The 19,826-nt window shown below is 37.8% G+C and overlaps 1 protein-coding gene across 2 annotated transcripts in view; it reads left to right on the top strand.

The window, feature by feature from the left end:
- The window catches only part of Pp2A-29B (Protein phosphatase PP2A regulatory subunit A), a 148,152-nt gene that overhangs the window by 60,998 nt on the left and 67,328 nt on the right, over positions 1 to 19,826 (top strand). For both annotated transcript variants that reach the window (XR_010850846.1, XM_067091682.1), the window contains exons 4-5: positions 7,312 to 7,472; positions 11,707 to 11,946. Coding sequence is in view for 1 of the 2 variants with exons in the window: in XM_067091682.1 (XP_066947783.1) it covers positions 7,359 to 7,472; positions 11,707 to 11,946 (354 nt within the window). In the remaining variant the exon portion in view is untranslated. The remainder of the gene's footprint in view (positions 1 to 7,311; positions 7,473 to 11,706; positions 11,947 to 19,826) is intronic.

Consider the following 19,826-nt stretch of genomic DNA (forward strand, 5'->3'; position numbering starts at 1 on the left):
CCTTAATTATCTGGGTTGCCATTATCTGGAACTCAACAATATCCTACACACTTGGACCAGCGATCAAGGCCCCAAAGATATATAATTTCAGAAACTTGAAAAAACTGCCCTCCGATGGTTGCCAATGCTGTGCAGCCTCAAGAAAATGGGTAACATTGCCTAGACACAGACTGACTGAGAAAGGGTTTTGGGGTTGGGGAGGCCCCGAGAAGTTTCCATGGTAGGAGGAGTGGTCAGATGGCTTGGCACTATCAGAGAGGAGGGGCAGTAAGGCTGTTTAAAGGAAGGTTCAGAGAAGGGAGTTGTTTTGGAAGATGGGTGGAGCTTGGGAGCAATTTCTATGGTTGGTAGGGGGATGGGGATGCATTGTTGGATGGGTGAAGGAGGCTAGGTAGACCTGACTTGATAGAGTTTTTATTAAAGGATATGTACAGTACTGGGATATGAGAGAGAGAGAGAGAGAGACCACTTTTTTATTTATATTATATGCTACAGCATTCTCTTATATTTTTACTGTATTTTTACTGTATTTTCTCATAACCAAAAGATTAATGCAATCGTGTGCATAGGGTACACAGACAGACAGAGGCATTATATCTCATGTATGGTAATCCAATATGTTAACAACTGATAAAGTTTCTGGTTAAAAATACATTAACATTAGTAGCCATGAAACCATGGTAGGCTGAGGAAAAGGTAAGCTGGTAAGCTGCTTACGTACGGAGCTGTGTCATTTACAAGAGAGAGAGAGAGAGAGAAAGGAAGGAGTTGCAATTTTTTCAAAGTGTGTTTATGCAGTATGTTTTGTTACAAATATGGGGAGAAAGGTAGATATGTAATAAGTCTTTTGCATAAAGTATTCAGTTTAAAGTGTGATGGTGGTTGTTCTTTAAGCATACTGAGTTAGTGGTATTGACAAGGTTAGGTGAGGAAGGGTATGGAGTTGTCCTTGAACAACCCTAGATTTTTTACTCGCCATTATCTGATGAGCCCTTGGTTCTATTAATCCGGATAATTGAAGGATTACCATATATTCTTTTCTATTCTACAAAGAAGTGTTTCAAGTACCACATTATTTCTCACAGTATTCAAGGACTTAGGTGTTAGCTACCAGGATTTTTGAAAGATTTTATTCATGGTTACCTGTGACTAGCCCGTCGTATCCCCTGTGAATACAGGGGGTGTTTACTTTAGTCACTGTCAACTTCCTGTGGAAGGTAGGGAAAGTTTTGTATAATTTTTTTTCTTACACCCTGTGTATTTGCATATCTCCCTTTTTCCATTGATGTCTCTTTTTCTTAAATTGGCCAACCTTAAAGTTTGCCTGGTCTGTGGGTGTGCATGGTATATAATTAGCCCATCCCTTAAAGATTAAGTTACAGGTCAGAGCTCCACTTTCACCTACTATGAATTATTAACCATGAAAAAAGTCCGTAAAATATTAAAGTGACACAAACTGAAAATGGTTTGACTAAAGGAACATAGTCATTTGCCACTATTCTCAGTGGAAGCCAGTAGAATTTTTGAGTTGGGGAATGTAAACATAACCTTACTTCTAGTTCTGCAGATCTTGTGTTCTAGCTAACTGAATGTTGTGCTATATTGGTATCTGTTGTACATCGTAAGCAAGCAAATCACAATAGAGCATAAAAACATGGGAATGAAAATATAAGACAGTGGTTCATACAACACAAATTTTTAGTGATGATTCAAAATATGTTTGATGTAGGATTTGCTGTCATCTAATGAAACAGTCAATTGTTTGTAACCATAAAGATTCTGGTTTCACACCTGCAATGTTTCCAGTCAAGATTTTGAGAAAAATGCCAAAAAGAAATTTTAAGTGACTATTAAGTGCTTCAGAAGCGTTTTGAAATTGTCTTAAATACTTTTTCACAACAAATTGAAGTCTTCATTCCACAAACTGTATGAAACCAGTGTATATCTTGGATCCCAGTTCACATGGGAAATGAAGATGCTGATAAGGTAGCTAAAGGTGCATATGGTAAGATTGCCATGGAAAGTATCTAGGCTCATTAGTGTTCCTCAAACAGATGCTTTACAAGGTGTTAGTCTGTCTTAAGACAAAGAATTCTTTTCCTATTTTCATTTTGTTACTTAGTACGAGTAAAGTGAATGGTTGTGATAGTTTCTGTAACAATGTAACCCCATTTTGATAACCAGTTATTTTAATGAATGTGGCACAGGATTTACTGGTTGCTCTCATGTTGATTGTACATCTTTGGATTCATTGTTATATTTAGAATGAAATTTACTATTAAAATTATCTTACATCTTCACGCTGTTAGGTGCTATTGGCATTCAAAATAAAATAACGTTTGGCTGACCCAGATGGACCATCTGTAAATCGGTTTTCCCCACCAGAGCTCAGTGAGTGTCTTGCAAATCTTCGATGGAGAACCAGAACCTTGTTTGCTGAAAGCTCTTGGCGGGTGGAGAATAAGTCATACCTTTTGTTACACCCCTTATGTCAGCATCCACTGAGAAATTCTGAGTTTTGCAAGAGGAGTTCTTACACCTTTTAAGCATGGAGATGATTGAACCAATTTTAGACAAGTCAGTGGGGTTTTACAGCTGCCTTTTGCTTGTTCCCAATCCCGCTGGTTTTGTGGGAGAGCTATCAGGAGACCTATATTAGACGTTCCTAGTCTCCAAAAGTTTGTACATCTGACTCTCTTTTCGATGGAGTCATCGAGTTTAGTTCTGGCAGCTATCCGGGAGGGAGACTGAATAATTTCTATCAGTATGAAGGACATGTACTTCCACTTCCTGATCCATCTTCAGTTGAAGTATCTGCGCTTGGTCTTCAAAGGGAAGGCCTTCCAATTTAAATCTGTGTTTTGTTTGGAGCACATTGCCCTAGTTATTCACCTGTGTTGGCTCCATTAGTGGGATGGAAGTATCTGCTGGAGATAATTTGTTTTATACTTGGACAACTCCTTTCAGGCAGTCTTGTAAGTGAAGAATTATCTTCTGCATCTAGCCTTGTTGCTGGGCATTCTGATCAGTCAACAAATCTACTCTTCTTCCAGCTGGGTTCTTCCAACCCAGTTGATTTTTTTTTTATAGATAAAGATCAACTCTCTTTTTTTGGGCTTTTCCAACAGATAAATGAGTAGACAATTTTCTATCACTGCTGAGAGAAAATTTCAACCCTTAGAAAAGCCTCCAGCAAGGAAGTAGCTCTGTTTCTTTTGGGTTACATGGCCTCTTTAACTCGTAAAAGGTCAACCACGTCATATGACGTGTTGCAAAAGTTATCCACGTCGTATGACGTCTGACGTTTTTAAGTTTTTAAATTTGCGTGTCTTCATAGCTCATTGTATGGATCTTGTTTATGCTGGATGGGTACTTGGCAAACTTCCAGAAATGCAACATTGCCTGAGACTGGCCCATGGTTGCCAGATTGGTCTACAAATCACAAATTGGACAACTTTTTAAACCTTTGGGCAACCAGATTTCGTATCTGCTGCTTAACAACTTTTTGGGCTAAAGATTTGACTTTGGGTCTTTTATGCGATTTGGGCTAATTTCATTTATTTTAATATCAATACAGGAAACCCCGTATTCGCGTTCTTGTGATTGGCCGACTCATGTATTCGCAGATTTCTCTGTGGAACGTATCTACCCATTAATCGCGGAAAATTCATCCATTCGCGGTATTTTTTACTGAGAAATATTCACTAATTACTGTATTTTCATATTTTCATGACTAAATGCACTTTTTGTGATAAAACTATTAAAGTACTCAGTATAAGCATTTTTAGAGGCTTTATGTTTAAACTATCAAAATAGGCAGTTCTAAGTGTTTTTAGAGGGGCTTTAAGTATTTGGTGATTTTAGCTATTCGCAGGGGGGTTGCGGTACGCATCCCCTGCGAATACGGGGTGTTTACTGTACTGTCAGTCCTCTGTTATCGGCGGGGTTCTGTTCTGAGGGTGTGATGATAACCGAAAATCTGCAATTTTCGTGCTTTTTCAGTGAAATTTGGGCTTATCTGCGCCGAAAAGCGCTGATTTTCAGTTACCGGCGCCTCTGTTAGGTATGTGTTGGCACCAATACCCAATTTTTGGCGCCAATAAGCGGAAATAAACGATTTTTGGCGCTGAAAATTGCCGATTTTCGTTGCTAGACAAGCTCCATAAAACCGGATCGCCGTTAACGGGGAGCTGCCTGTAATAATAAACAATAATAATAATAATTATAATAATAATAATAATAATAATAATAAAAATCATAGTCATACCAGTGGTCATACAATGCTCTTATTGCCTTATTAGCCATCATGGAGCAAGGTTGAGCTGGCCGCTTCCTCTCTCAATCGCGTTCTTTCTCTGTGCACTTATTTTACAGTCATAAGCGATGAGCTGATGATTTTGAAGGTTCAATAGATGATAGTGATAAAGATAAAACTTATGCACAAAAAGATATTAGTGGTGAACCTGAAGACGAAAGTGAAGAGGAAGTTTCAGCAAATGAAAAGTTTTAGCTCTTGGAGAGGGCTTAGCCTCCACTTCATCAGCTACCTCTATTTTCCAGTGTTCTCCAACATCATCTCCAACATCATGGCTTCATTCTCAATCAAAAAAGAGTAGAGGAAGAGTTAACCAATCAGTGTTTCTCTCTACTGATGACTCTGATACTGATGATCCCCCCATCCCATACATTACCCCCACCCCATCTCCTGCAACACCTCGTACAAGAGGAAGACATTGTCCATTTCTACGAACCGCACGGAGGAGGGGAGATATTGGTGGCCGGGGAGGTAGGGCTGGCCATGTCAGAAATGTCAGACCAGGTGATCCTGGGTGGTAATGGATTGGTGGCGATAACTTTCTGCCTCACCTTCCATTTTGATGAAAGTTTATCAGGAATACAGGTGGATGATTTTGAAGGAAATGCTTGTGAAAGTGATTTTTTCACTGTTGTTTGGAATGAATTCTCTAATGGAACTGATTGTAGAGGAGTCAGATAGTTAGTTTCATTTTATGCAAGGTCACATATCAAGCGAACACTCAAGGGAACTACAGTGGTATGACATCACAGTATCAGAGATGAGAAATTTCTTTGCCTTGGTTATGCTTATGGGTATTGTCAGGAAGGGCAATTATCATGATTATTGGGCCACTGATCCTCTCATGAATATGCCCATTCTTTCAAAAATAATGTCTGTGAATCGTTTTATAAACTTTTTATGTACATTACATTTCTATGATAATCTTGAAGGATATCTAACTAACACAGTAGGCAAAATAAACACAATTCATGTAGTATTTGATCATATAAGAAATAGATGCAAAGAAGGGTTTTATCCCTTTCATAATGTGGTCATAGATGAGAGCCTCGTTTTATGGAGAGGTAATATATCAGTTAGACAGTACATTCCTTCTAAGCGTCACAGATTTGGATTGAAACTGTTTGTTTTATGTGACTGTCAAACTGGTTTTGCTCAAGATCTTACACAGTACACTTGTGCTGAAACAGAAGTGACACTTGATGAGACTTGTGGGTTGTCTGGCGGTGTAGTGCTAACCCTTGAGGACCCTTATCTTGACAAAAATCATGTATTTGTTGATGATTAGTATAGCTCTCCAGCCCTCTTTCAGTATCTTTATTCCAGGAAGACAGGAGCCTTTGCTACTGTAAAAAAGACGACGAAAAAACATGCCAAACGTCGCTCCTACTTTCTGGTATCTCAGGTATGCAAAGCTACTTTGTTCTTGTGACTAAAGGATATTGCTCTATGTTGTCTTCAGTTTTGCAAGATACTGACTTGAATAATGCTTGTGGTTTAGATTTTAGAGAGTTTACCTGATCTTTTGAGCTGGAAACCCCAAAATAATATTGTGGTTTAGGATGGAATTCAGACATAGTTCTTAAATATTTGACGTTACCACAATGCGAGCCTTTGGCTACAGCTTTTTAGAATTTAACTATGAAGACATTTTATCTTAGCTCTTGCTACAAGTGAACATTGTTAGTGAGCTTTAAGCACTTTTCTTTTAAGATGGGCTTTGTTCAGAGAGACACCTGCCTCTCTTTTCTCACATTGTTTATGGCTAAAAACAATGCCAAAGCAAAGGCCTTCTCAGATTTGTGACAGTGCCTAATTTAAATGAAGAGGAGGATCTGCTATGGCAAGTTAGAGATCTAAGGATATACCTGAACAGACTCAAACCAGATCTAAGGATATACCTGAACAGACTCAAACCTTTAAGAGAGGAGTTTAGAATTATTCTGTGGTGTTAGGAGGCCAAACACTATCTCCTGGAATGCTGTCATTTTTTCTATGTTGCCTAAGTAAGCCATGAGCACACAGGTAAATCCTGGTTATTTGCCATTTTGTAAAGTAAGGCCTCAAGACGTCCATGCTGTAAGCTTGTCTTTATAATTCCTTTAAATCCTTTTGCTATAGAAGGTTGTATGCAGCTCTGTAACTTGGATTTTTTTCCTTGCATCATTTACGAGGCATTGAAATTTTCCCTGTGTCAAGTTTAGGGAGCTTGAAAGTTCACATTAGTTTATAGGAGCATGTCTTCATATTGAACTTGTTGGCTTTCAACTCTGGTACAGGAGTCACTGGTACTTTGAGATAGTCCTCTTTTCCTTCTGAGGATCATCTTGACAAGTCCTGCTGTGAGGGCTGTACACCTTGCTGTGGCTTCTCCATCCCACCATCCTCTTCTATTTGGCAGTCAGCTAACTTTAACAATAGGTAAGATTTATTCCAAGTAATGAGACTTTTTGTTAAATTCAATTAAGTTGAAACTCACCCAACCTCCCCACTTCCTAGTGAGTGGGCAGGAAGAATTCAGACAAGAGCTCTAATGTTCTTACACCAACTAATTGGGAAAACAGGTGATTGTAGAGAGTCCATCTGTCTTAGCCAAGCATTATTTTATTTTGAATCCCAATTGCACCTAATGGTGCGAAGATGTAAGTTAAACTTTAACAGTAGGTAAGTATTCAAATAATTCTGTTATAAAAATTCTTACTTTTAGCATATTGATAATATAACAAACATTATATAGTTTGAGGAAGACCTTGGAGACATTTTTTTTATTTTCCACCTGACAGGAGTATACAGTAATTCAGTTTGCTGTAGTACTGAACTATTTGTAATTCAGTTTGCTGTAGTACCGAACTATTTGTAATTCTGTTTGCTGTAGTACTGAACTATTTTCCTTTTACTGTAAAAGTAAAAATTGAGTTTTTTTAGGTATATGAAGGTTTATAATCATAGTGTTTGCAACTGATTTTGCCAATATTAATTATGATTTATCTTTCCAGCTGAGTTACGGTCACATTTTAGATCATTGTGCCAAGATGATACACCAATGGTTCGTCGAGCTGCAGCTTCAAAATTAGGAGAGTTTGCCAAAGTTGTGGAGGTGGAATATTTGAAGTCGGATCTCATCCCAATGTTTGTTGCCCTTGCTCAGGATGAACAGGTAAAAATTTCTGCTGTGTATAGCCAGTCACCTAGGTGTCGTGTTTTGACAATCATGTAACTCATATTTTGGATAGGGTAGGTAGATGGTTTCTGTAGTCGATTCTACCAAAGTTTGATTACAGTGCAGCACATTGAATAAATATCTTAACCCTTTGATTATGGCCGAGGTGAGGCCTAACACTTCACACAATCCGGAGGTTTTTCTGACAGTGGTCATCTGTAGCATGCTACCAGACGCATGAAAACATAATCATTATAACAGCGCGTTTGTTGTTTTGTTACGAATTAACCTGTTTTACTTTTATGGTAATATTGTGATAGTAGCCATCTGTAATATGTATTATATGTAATTAATGTAACAACACAAATAAACATAAGATAAGTACTATATATTGGGGTTTACTGTTGCCAGAGGTATAAGCACCCTACTGATTGCGAATGACACAGTCTTCTTTTTTCCTTTTGTCATTTTCTCTCATTCTGTTTGAATCCGGGAATGGCAGCTACATCACAGTTGAATGTTATAGTTAAAAATTATTTGTATATCCGTCAGAAAACTAAATCACAGAGTGTTCATCATTTTTATGTTTCCGCTTAGTATTCCACTAGCAAGGCAAAAAAAGATTTATTATTATGAAAGAGAGACGTGACAGTATGAAAATTTTTACCAATGATTTATTCCTTCTAATTGTACTCCAATAATATTGGAAAGTACTCTCATTTCAGTAGACACAATTACAATAATGGTTGGAAATGAGCATATCACTGATTATATATTAACCCCATTTCTGGATGATATTTTTATCAATAACCTAGCACCCAGTTGACAAGGGATACCATACGTAGTTCTAGCAATTCAGATTATCAACGTTGTGCTAGCTCTTATAACACACAAACACACACACACACACACACACAGAGATACGTTTGCAGTCTACAAGTAGTGAATTCTTTAGTTATTTTTGGCTGTAGGTAATTGCAAAAAAGACTATTAGACATCCTAACAATTTTCTGTTGTCTGAAATTTCCGCAGTGTTTTTATATTCATTATCTATACCCTGTTCAACTTTTATTCAAACCTTGTCTCCATATTACGAATGGTAATTAGCCACGTGTGGGCAAAAAGAAACAACCCTTGGGTTAAAAAGGGATTAGTCATTGTCCCGCACAAATGGCACACGCTGCATGGGGCAATATAAGTACTCACCCTACCCAGGATTATTCATAGTCTGAAGGAAACCTTGCCCCATTAATGCCCGACCCCTTCTCTTCTTTTCTTGTTCCTTCTCCGCTAATCACTTTTCTTCTAAGTGAAGGGAATGGAATCAATATCTTCACTGGAGCAGTAGCAAAATATCTGAATAAAGTAGAATATTTAAAATAGGAAATATATATATATATATATATGTGTGTGTGTATATATATATATATATATATAGAGAGAGAGAGAGAGAGAGAGAGAGAGAGAGAGAGAGAGAGAGAGAGAGAGAGTCCATAACGCTACTACTTACACAACGCAATAATATATTTTGATCACTAGTGAATGTGGGTAGTTGGTAGGTGAGAATCGCAATTACATGGCACATGCAGGTGTGACAGACGAGTTTGGTGGGCCCGAACGCTGGAATACTACCTTGGGAATAGGGCCTGGGATTGACAGATTCCAATTCCTTGTTTGATTGATGATGGCAGTCAAAAGTCAGGGGAAATTGGAAATTGTATTAGCTGCCAGTAATAAAGGAAGATTCCAAAATCTGCCTTTGTCAATGAAACAAGGAATTAGAGACTGTCAGAAGGACTTGGGATAATCCCGGCACCCTATTTTCCAGCTAATATTCCATTGGTCATACTCTACAAACTAGACGAAGGTGGAAGGTACCGAGAGCTGAAAACAAGGCAGGTCATTTATGACAAATGCCACCTACGTCGTCCGTCACATCTACAACTGACTTGTAAATATTATTGCCACCTCCCCTCCCAAATATCCATATTCACCTGGGACAATATCATGTTATTGCTGATCAAAATATATTCTTATGTTGTGCATGCAGCATTTCTATGGGCCTTAACAGTATATATACTATATATATTATATATATACATACAGTATATATACCTATATATATTATATATAGTCATACATATATGTATATATATATATGTATATGTATATGTATATATATATATATATATATATATATATATATATATATATATATATATATGTATATATATATATATATATATATATATATATATATATATATATATATATATATATATTAATTACTGACATTATCAAAATTTGTGTAAATGTTTTTGAACCAGGATGTGAGGAAGTTATAAGGTTTTAGTAGATAATTTTTCTTTTCCTTCACCTTTGTTCTATTCATTGATCCCCATGGTGTTTGTCATATTGTTATTAGTATTCTTCTATAATGTCATAAATCATCAGTACCTTATTTACCAGATTTACATGACATGCGACGAATGTTATTTTTTATGATATCCCGTATTCAATGGAAAGAAATGGAACATTAAACACAAAATAGTTTCTCTCTCTCTCTCTCTCTCTCTCTCTCTCTCTCTCTCTCTCTCTCTCTCTCTCTCTCTCTCTCTCTCTCTCTCTCTCTCTCTCTCTCTCTCTCTCTGCATGATAAATAAAATGGTGATACAGGTGAATTTCAACTTGTAATTTTTACGGAATTTTTTTGTTGAAGAAGAAAAAAAAAATTCAGAAAATATATAAGTACATGAGACAGATCATTGTAAGAAGCTTTCTATGGCATAAGTTGAATAAAAATAAACAGTATCTGAATAACGAATAGTTATGAACTTGATTATTTTTACAAGATGAACATAATAATTTGAACAAAACTTTTCTGACGATTTCGGTAATTTACATGTGCGTAACTTTTCTGATGATTTCGGTAATTTACATGTGCGTGGCATTGTCAGAAATAAGGAGCGACACATAGTCCTTCACTGTAGTCTTTGATTATGTGTGACATCGATCATAATTAATTGGAATCGTATCATTTTCTCCACAGTAATCTGAGCAAACTTTCGCAAATATTTTGGCACTGCATCTCCAAATATATCAACAAGGAATCTTTGATAACTGTTCATCTCTTCAACAATCAGTCCCGTAAATTCGTTATTGAAAAATTTCATAAAAATAATCTGCTTCCTTTGAATTTCCATTCATATTACATCTTGACGTAATACCACTACCACTGCTGTAAAATAGGAAATCTCTGGGCTGAAAATAATTGGCAGCCCACTCCCACTAGCTCTTCTCTGGATCTGCCGGCGGTCAACGCTATGATATCGTACGACACACCCGGACTGACGGTCGTTTTAAGAATTGTGTCGTAAGCGACAGAGACGTAATCAAAGGGTTAATGTATGAAATCATTTTTACAATCATGGCAGGGAGAGGTTCCAAGCATTTAGGAAAGATAAGATTTCTTTGTTTTATTAGTGTTGATCAGTCAGTATCATAGATGCACTGTTATTAATTGTTTAGCACTCGAGTAGTGTGTAGTGGGCATTTTTGTACAGTGATAGTCCAAGATTCTCTTATGTTCTGAACTACACACCATCTTTCTGTGAAGTCTTAGTGCATCTTGAATTTTCTAAATGCTTAACATAAACAGCCACATGTGCCTGAGCATCATACATAACCTGAAGTATTTCAAGCACTTAAGAGCCCTTATTTACTGTACATATTTCCATATAATTCCTTGTATTGTAGTGTCATTTCATTTCATAATTATGTAGAAGTTATCATTCAACAGTTATTTTTTTTGTAGAAGTTATCATTCAACAGTTAATATTTTTGTTTGATTACAAAATAATTGACCATCCTTCATATGATATTGTTAGATGTGTGGATTAGATTCAGTGAGAAATGAGCTGGATGGAAGTCTAATCTAGTTGTCCTATCATAAGTATCAGCCAAATGGTCCTAAATGCCTTGTTCTGTAATAGCATAGCACTGCCAGATATTTGGCTCTCGGAATTTTTTTTTTCCCCTATCTCCATCTCCTGTATGAGCATTGATAGTACTTTGCATGGATCTGTAGTGTAGGAGAGGCTGTGTAATGTCATGGAATTCAGGGTAAAGAAAGACAACATTTTATCCATTTAAGTTTTTTCAAAATAGCTAAAGTATGTAATCATTTTGATGTGGTTCTAAAAGTTGATCCTCACCTGCATTTTTTCAACAGGATTCTGTCCGTTTGCTTGCCGTGGAAGCTTGTGTTAGTATGGCTGGACTCTTGCAGCAGGAGGACACAGAGTTGCTTGTAATGCCTACCTTAAGACAAGCTGCAGAAGACAAATCTTGGAGGGTTCGTTATATGGTAGCAGACCGTTTTATTGATCTACAAAAAGCGGTTGGTCCGGAAATTACAAAGACAGATCTTGTTCCTGCATTCCAAAGTCTTTTAAAAGATGTTGAGGCTGAAGTGAGTATATGAATTGTTTTAAGTGTGTTTTTTCAGATTTAAATTTTGTTCTCAGACCCATGACTTTACAGTAGCCAGAACTTTGGTTCACAGCTCTCCAGACATACTTCAGAATTTCAAGAAGAGGACTTTCACCCAGCCATAGAAAATGGTCACTTCCTACATGTTTGTTTTACTTCTTACACGTTTTTGGATGATCCCTTACCTTGTTAATTATGCTTATAGATTTTGTAATTTTCTCTTTAATTTTTAATTTGCTCCTGTTTCATGTACGTCAGTTCCAGTAATGGTATTTTTGTGCTAACAAGAATGAAAATTTTCTCTTCCAAGACTACTGAGTAACTGATTGGTGATGAACTTTTGACTTCTATGCTATTTCTGTTTAGTAAATGGTCATAATTAAATTGTTATAATATCCTCTGATCAGCAGTAGTTAAGTACCCTCTTTGATGGATGGTATTTTTCCAGAGTAGAAGCATTCCTTTAGCTTCCCGAAAGGCAGGTCTAAGACTATTGTATTGACTTTAGAGCAAAAAGGAGTTGCACAGACCATCATGTGGTAAATAATGCTAGAATAAAAGAGCTTATGCCCATGGTAGCACATTTTTTTTGAATTGTTGAAATCAAAATCTTTGGAGGTCTCCAAAGATTACTTCATCTGTTCAGGCAAATGTGCTTGTGGCTTGTTAGAGATGTTTATAAGTGGAAACTCAGGGTGCAAATTCTTGGAGAAAATTACAGCAGCCAAAAGTTACTTTTCAATAAAAACTGGAAATTCAGGGACTAGTAAACAAGATTTCTAGCAGTGGTTAGAAAGGTATCCTAAACCACCTTATTTAGCCGTGGTGGTGAAGCCTGCTTTCTTGACCCAATCAGAGGACTTTCCTAGGCTTTGAATTACCCACAACTGTTCCTGTGGATGTCATTTTTGAGGAAATGAAGAATAGGCGGTATTAAAAATTCTTCCATGTACTAGTCCTAGCAGCACTCACAACAGACAAGTTTCCCAGGTGAAGGAGCTCTAGCAAGGAATCCTTCTACACCACTCCTTGGCGAGAACTAATAAGGGCCAAATAGATGGTCAGGGTCAGACATTCGTGGGCAGTGGTGGCTATTGTACAGCTGTTACCATCATGTACCAATGACTGATGGATTCTACAGACAAATGTGCATGGTTTAGTTTGACAAAGAATGCTCATTTTTTAATGGACAGTTTTTAGAGAAGAATGGGCAAGCAATTGTCTCAGTTCAGACTTTGTAGCATGGTGAGTAAAGATGTTCTGCAGGAATACCTGTCCAAGTAACTGGCTATTTTTCTTGAATTGCCAGCATATTGGAAGGTAAAAAGTGAAGCCTATAAGAGCATTGTGATGAGGGCAGATAGATATGCCAAGTTAGCTGAGACTCTCAAGGAAATAGAACCAAATGCCAACATAAGTATGGTTATAAAGAAAAAAATTCATTTCATTCAAATTATAGAAGAGAATTAAGAAGGGAATTAAGAGAAGTAAGAAGTATGGTGCTGTGACAGATGACATATATACCTTCAGTGCAGTATTGTGACCAGGAATGTCAGGTGTAAGGAAATTTGTTGATGAAAATATGAGAATTATCACCAGATAATCCAGTAGGTTCATAATTTTTTATTAATACCAAATATCAGTTTTAAATAGTACAGGTTGACCATCACTAACCCACCATCATTGGGACCTGCAGGGTGCCAGATTAGTGATTTTCCCAGATTTCAGAATGGTTAGGTTAGAATACACTCAACAGTCAACCACCTCAAGCTACCTTTAAAATACCCTGTGAATCAGTGCAAGTTGGTTAATAAAGAAAAAAGAAACACCTTATGAAAATGAAGTGAAATTTTAATGAAGCACAGGCAAAATAAACGGTACAGGCAATTCTGTTGACTTACACAAGAAAGTGCATCACTGCCGCTCCCAAAGTGAAAAACTGGAATTTGCAATTAAGCACATTTACATGTCTTGAGGTGAAGGCTATCAGGATTCCCATCTTCATCTTGAAATTGTTTTTTATATATTTTATGGTATTTTCATTTATATTTTTACTGTGTTTTTTAATTTTTTTATTTTTACAACCCAAATGATAACCACCATCATGTGCATAGGGTTATGTACAAATGTAGAAGCTCATTCGCTGGCGTCAGAGAACTTGCTACAGCTTGTTTTGGTTTGTGTTATTACACTTATGATTTTTTATTTATTTATGCTGTTCTCATTTATATTGTTATTGTGTTTTCTAATTTTTTTATTTTTACAACCCAGAAGATAACACAATCATGCTTAGGGTACATATGAATGCACTAACTCAGTTGCTAGCATCAAAGAATTTGCTACAGTTTGTTTTGGTTCATGTTGGTACGGTATTTTAGATTTATATCTTACTCTATTTTCATTTATGTTTTTACTGTATTTTCTCATTTTTCATTTTTACAAACCAAAAGATAACTTACTGTTGATCCCCGGTATTCGAGGGGGGATGCATACCACTGCCCCCTGCGAATAGCTAAAATCCGCGAATACTTAAAACCTTTCTAAAAATGCGTATACCTGAATATTTTAATTTTATCACAAAAAGTGCATTTAGTCACAAAAATATGAAAATGAAAATACAGTAGTAGGTGAATTTTCCTCGAATAATGTGTATACTGTATGCAGTGACCCCTCGCTACTTAGCGATTCGATTATCGCGAATTCATGACTTCACGGAGTTTTTAATGTGTATTAATGGAAAATACATTGTGGATTTTCTAGAAAATTCTAGAAAAATTGCGATATATGAGCACCCAAAATTTCTCATTAAATCCATTAAAATATTAATAATAGTACAGGCAGTCCCCTGGTTTACGACGGTTCCGGCTTACGACGTTCCGAGGTTACGACGCTTTTCAAATATATTCATCAGAAATTATTTCCCGGCTTACGACGCATGTTCTGGGGTTACGACGCGTCGTACGCCGATCCGACGGAGAAATATGGCCCCAAAACGGCAGAATAATCATAATTTGAAGGTTTTTTTGATGTAAAACTCAATAATAATGCAGTTTACATCGTTTTCAATGTACCCAGAGCATTAAAAGTAAGGTTTTCTTATGATTTTTGATGATTTTCGACGATTTTCCGGCTTACGACGCTGCGCAAGAACGGAACCCCCGTCGTAAACCGGGGACCGCCTGTATTTCCTAGTCTAAGAACAACAAAACAAGCGTAAAATAGGAAAAAAACACATATTTGCACTTGTAACTCCTATGACAAAAAAAAAAGGACCGTCTGGGAAGTGATGCCTGTACAGTACCGCGTGTTCCATTGTTGGGAAAACACAAGTGTGCCATCTCGGTGTTTAAGTGCGTTGTAACACAGGCTGTGATTGGTGCATGGGAGGGAGACGACAAATCACAGCCTCCCGATTTGTAATCGGGCCTGTGATTGGTGCTTAGACTGATGCTCAGAACCTGCAGCATTTCCCCTTGTCTCTCTCTCGCGGCCACTTTGCTTCAATCTTTCTCGCCGAATGGTTTACTTTACGCTGTGCTGTGATTTTTTTTTTTGTGGTTTTTGTTGAACTTTGCTTAAATTTTCTCCCCCTGCAATGGCTCCCAAGCATGCTGCTTCTTCCAAGGCTGGTACTGAGCCTAAACGCCATTGAAGATTGATGACAATCGCTGAAAAGGTGAAACTTCTCGATATGTTGAAGGAAGGGAGAAAGTTCAAGGCTGTAGCCTGCCATTTTGGCATGAATGAATCCACCATTCGCTACATCTACAAGGACGAGGCGAAGATTAGGAAGACAGCTGCCATCACCTGTAACAAGTCGGCGAAGAGAGTGGTTATGGCTCGTAATAAAACAATCGTCTGTATGGAAGCTGCTTTGGCCATATGGATAGCCGACTGCCGAAGGAGTAACGTAGCCTTGGATACAAACATTATCTAAACAAAGGCTAGGAGCCTGTACGAGACCTTCGCCGTTAATGAACCAGAGGACGACAGTGGCGACTGCGAAGAAGCAGATGATGATGAAGACGACGTAGAAGATCCGTAACCAGGGACATCCAGTCGTTCACCACGTAAGAAACTGCAATTTTCTGCTAGCAAAGGGTGGTTTGCAAACTTTCAGAAACGCTGCGGCCTAAAAAAGCGCTTCCTTGTATGGCGAGGCTGCTTCAGCTGACACGGTCGCTGCTGAAACATACGTCAATGAAACCTTCAAGAAGATTATCTTTGAAGGTGGATATCAGCCCAAACAAGTTTTTAACCCTTAAACACGGAGCCTCTATTTACAAAAGTGTCTACCGTATGCCGGCGGCGTTCAGGAGTTAGCGCCGAAGCGGAAAAAAAGTTTTTTTAAAAAAATCACAGCATGCTTAGTTTTTAAAATTAGGATTTTTTTTTTTTTTTTTTTGCCTGAAGTTTAGTATGCAACCATCAGAAATAAAAAAAATATAATATATAAATATTGGAATATATGACAGTGCTGAAAAAAAAATTCATATATAATTGTATACAAGTCGAGCTATGAGCAAAACGGTTAAAGCTAATGAGTTTTTTTTGTTGTATTGTACAATAAATTGCGATGATTTTGGTATATAAAAAATTGTAAAACGATCAAAGCAACACAGAGAAAATATTGTCACAAAATGATGCATGAATTTGTAACGAGCAGACGTAAAAAAAAAGTGTTTTTAAAAAATTCACCATAAATACTGTGCTAGAGACTTCTTGTTTGTTGCCAAATGAAGGTAATTGATTGAATATTACTAGACTGTAAGTGTTTTAGCTTACAATTGCAGTTTTCGACCATTTCGGTCGAGATAAAGTTGACCGAAGGTAGAATTTTTTCTATTTATCGTGCTTTATATGAAAATATTTCAAAACTGATAAAAGCTACAACCATGAGTTATTTTTTGTTGTATTCTACATGAAATTGCACACATTTTCATGTATAACACTTTATGTAATGCCTAATAGAAAACGGTGCGAAAATTACAACAAGGTGACTAAAGAAATTCTAAGATTTTCAGCAGAGTTAGCGAGCGCGGAGGGAAGGAAAACGTTTTTTTTTCAGAAATTCACCATAAATCGAAATATTGTGCTAGAGACTTCCCATTTGTTGCAAAATGAAGGTAAATGATTGAATGTTACTAGAATGTAAGAGTTTAGGTTACAATTGCATTTTTCGACCATTTCGGTCGAGTCAAAGTTAACCGTAGGTTCAAAATTTGTCTTTTATCGTGATTTATATGAAAATATTTCAAAACTGATAAAAGCTACAACCATGAGTTATTTTTTGTTGTATTCTACATGAAATTGCACACATTTTCATGTATAACACTTTATGTAAGGCCTAATAGAAAATGGTGCAAAAATTACAACAAGGGGACAAAAGAAATTCTGAGATTTTCAGCAGTTACCGTGTGCAGAGGGAAGGAAAAAGTTTTTTCCAAAAATTTACCATAAATCGAAATATTGTGCTAGAGACTTCACATTTGTTGCAAAATGAAGGTAAATGATTGAATATCACTAGAATGTTAGATTTTTTGCTTACCAAAAAATACCCAAATTATATATATATATATATATATATATATATATATATATATATATGAAATTTTTATCACACCGTGATTTATATACAATCATGAAGCTACAAATGTCGCTTAATATCGAAATTCACGCTACCTCGGTATATCTCTGTTGAGAATTGTCGCCGAAGGGGAATTTATATAAGTGATAAATGAATTGGAATCGTTGGGACACTATCTAACCCTTGATCCGAAAACCTATTCAGCGACTCCAGTGGACGTTTAACCATTGAGCCATCAAGAGAGGTATAAGTCTTTTGCCGAGATGTCGTACTGCTTTTACCCGTCGTGAGCAGGGAAATGTACTAGCCTCAGCAATGACCCACCTCCGCCATGACAGTTCATTGGACGTTTGGAACACGCAGCTCTTATTATGAAATTTTTATCACACCGCGATTTATATATAATCATGAAGCTACAAATGTCGCTTAATATCGAAATTCACGCTACCTCGGTATATCTCTGTTGGAGAATTGTTGCCGAAGGGGAATTTATGTAAGTGATAAATGAATTGGAATCGTTGGGACACGAACCGCGCGATTTAAAACCTATTCAGCGACTCCAGTGGACGATTAACCATTGAGCCATCAAGAGAGGTATAAGTCTTTTGCCGAGATGTCGTCCTGAATTTTTACCCGTCGTGAGCAGGAAATGTACTAGCCTTGGCAATGACCCACCTCCGCCATGACAGTTCATTGGTACGTTTGGAACACGCAAAGCTCTTATTATGAAATTTTTATCACACCGTGATTTATATACAATCATGAAGCTACAAATGTCGCTTAATATCAAAAATTCACGCTACCTCGGTATATCACTTTAGGCTAGTACATTTCCTGCTCACGACGGGTAAAAGCAGTACGACATCTCGGCAAAAGACTTATACCTCTCTTGATGGCTCAATGGTTAAACGTCCACTGGAGTCGCTGAATAGGTTTTGACACGGGTTCACTTATATAAATTCCCCTTCGGCGACAATTCTCCAACAGAGATATACCGAGGTAGCGTGAATTTCGATATTAAGCGACATTTGTAGCTTCATGTAAAGGACTTAGCGTCGAAAGACCTCTCAGCACTCCAGTGTTTCTGTTTCCTTCGTGGATTTTATCTTTATACACATTCATACATACACATGCACATATATATAATAAATTTTTTTTATTTTGGTACAAATACATAACTAAAAGGAATGCAGGTGAAAAATTTTTTTTTTTGCATAAAACAATATACAAAACACCAATAGATACAGATATATAAAAACTTGTAATAAATATAAAATTAAATATAAAATCAATGTAGGATACTCGTAATCCTGACTCTTTGTTCTATTCTTGTTTTCTCCCTCCTCCATTGAAGAGTCTTGCATTTTTTTCCTCTTGACATGACGAGGTACAGGTGGAGGAGGGAGACGCGCGCCCTTACTGCAGATGGGCCGCCCTTCAGCAGTCCGCTGCGCCCTCCAGTGTCCCTCAGGTAGGCGCACTCCAATATATGACTGCAGTGTGGTACTTGCGGTCACACTCCCCGAACCTGCAAAGTGCTACATTGCAGGTGCGAGAGACGTACCAGGTGTCTCTTCTTCTGCCATTCATATGGCACACCCGGCACCATTTCTGCTTATGCCCTTCTAGGAGCTCCAGTGTGTGATCCCCTGCCTGCAGCCGACACACAGGGTCCACTACCCGACAGGACATTGGAATGGGAGGGAGGGCGGCAGCAGGGACAGGGACAGCAGGGGCGGCATCATCATCATCAAGGGCGGCAGCATCATCAAGGGTGGCATGAGCAGGGGCGGCATCATCAAGGGTGGCGGCAGCAGGGGCGGCATCGGCAGGAGCAGGACAACCGAGGTTGGCCCTCCTAGCGACATCTGTCCTATCCTCTCGGGGCAGATCTGGAGCTCGGGGCAAGGGGGCGGTGTTGGAAGGCCACTCCTCAGGATTAAAGTTTGAGGGCATTCCCAGCCACCTCGAGAAACTGGATGTGGGACAACCTCCAGGTGTCGGAATTGTACCCACAGTAGAGGATGTAGGCATTCTGGAGGGCCAACTGAAGGAGGTATTTGAGGAGCTTCTGTATCCACTTCCTGCTTCTTCTGGCAAAGGGATAATACTGGATGAGTTGATCAAAGAGATCAACTCCTCCCATGTGCCTGTTGTAGTGCCCAATGACGGTAGGCCGCTGGACACGAAACTCCTCATACGTAACTCGGCCCTGCCGATGTGTCTTCCACTGAACAACTACTTCTTGGATGGGCTCATGACTCGTAATCATG

This window comes from Macrobrachium rosenbergii, chromosome 48 (genome assembly GCF_040412425.1).
Source record: "Macrobrachium rosenbergii isolate ZJJX-2024 chromosome 48, ASM4041242v1, whole genome shotgun sequence".
NCBI classification, from domain to species: domain Eukaryota; kingdom Metazoa; phylum Arthropoda; class Malacostraca; order Decapoda; family Palaemonidae; genus Macrobrachium; species Macrobrachium rosenbergii.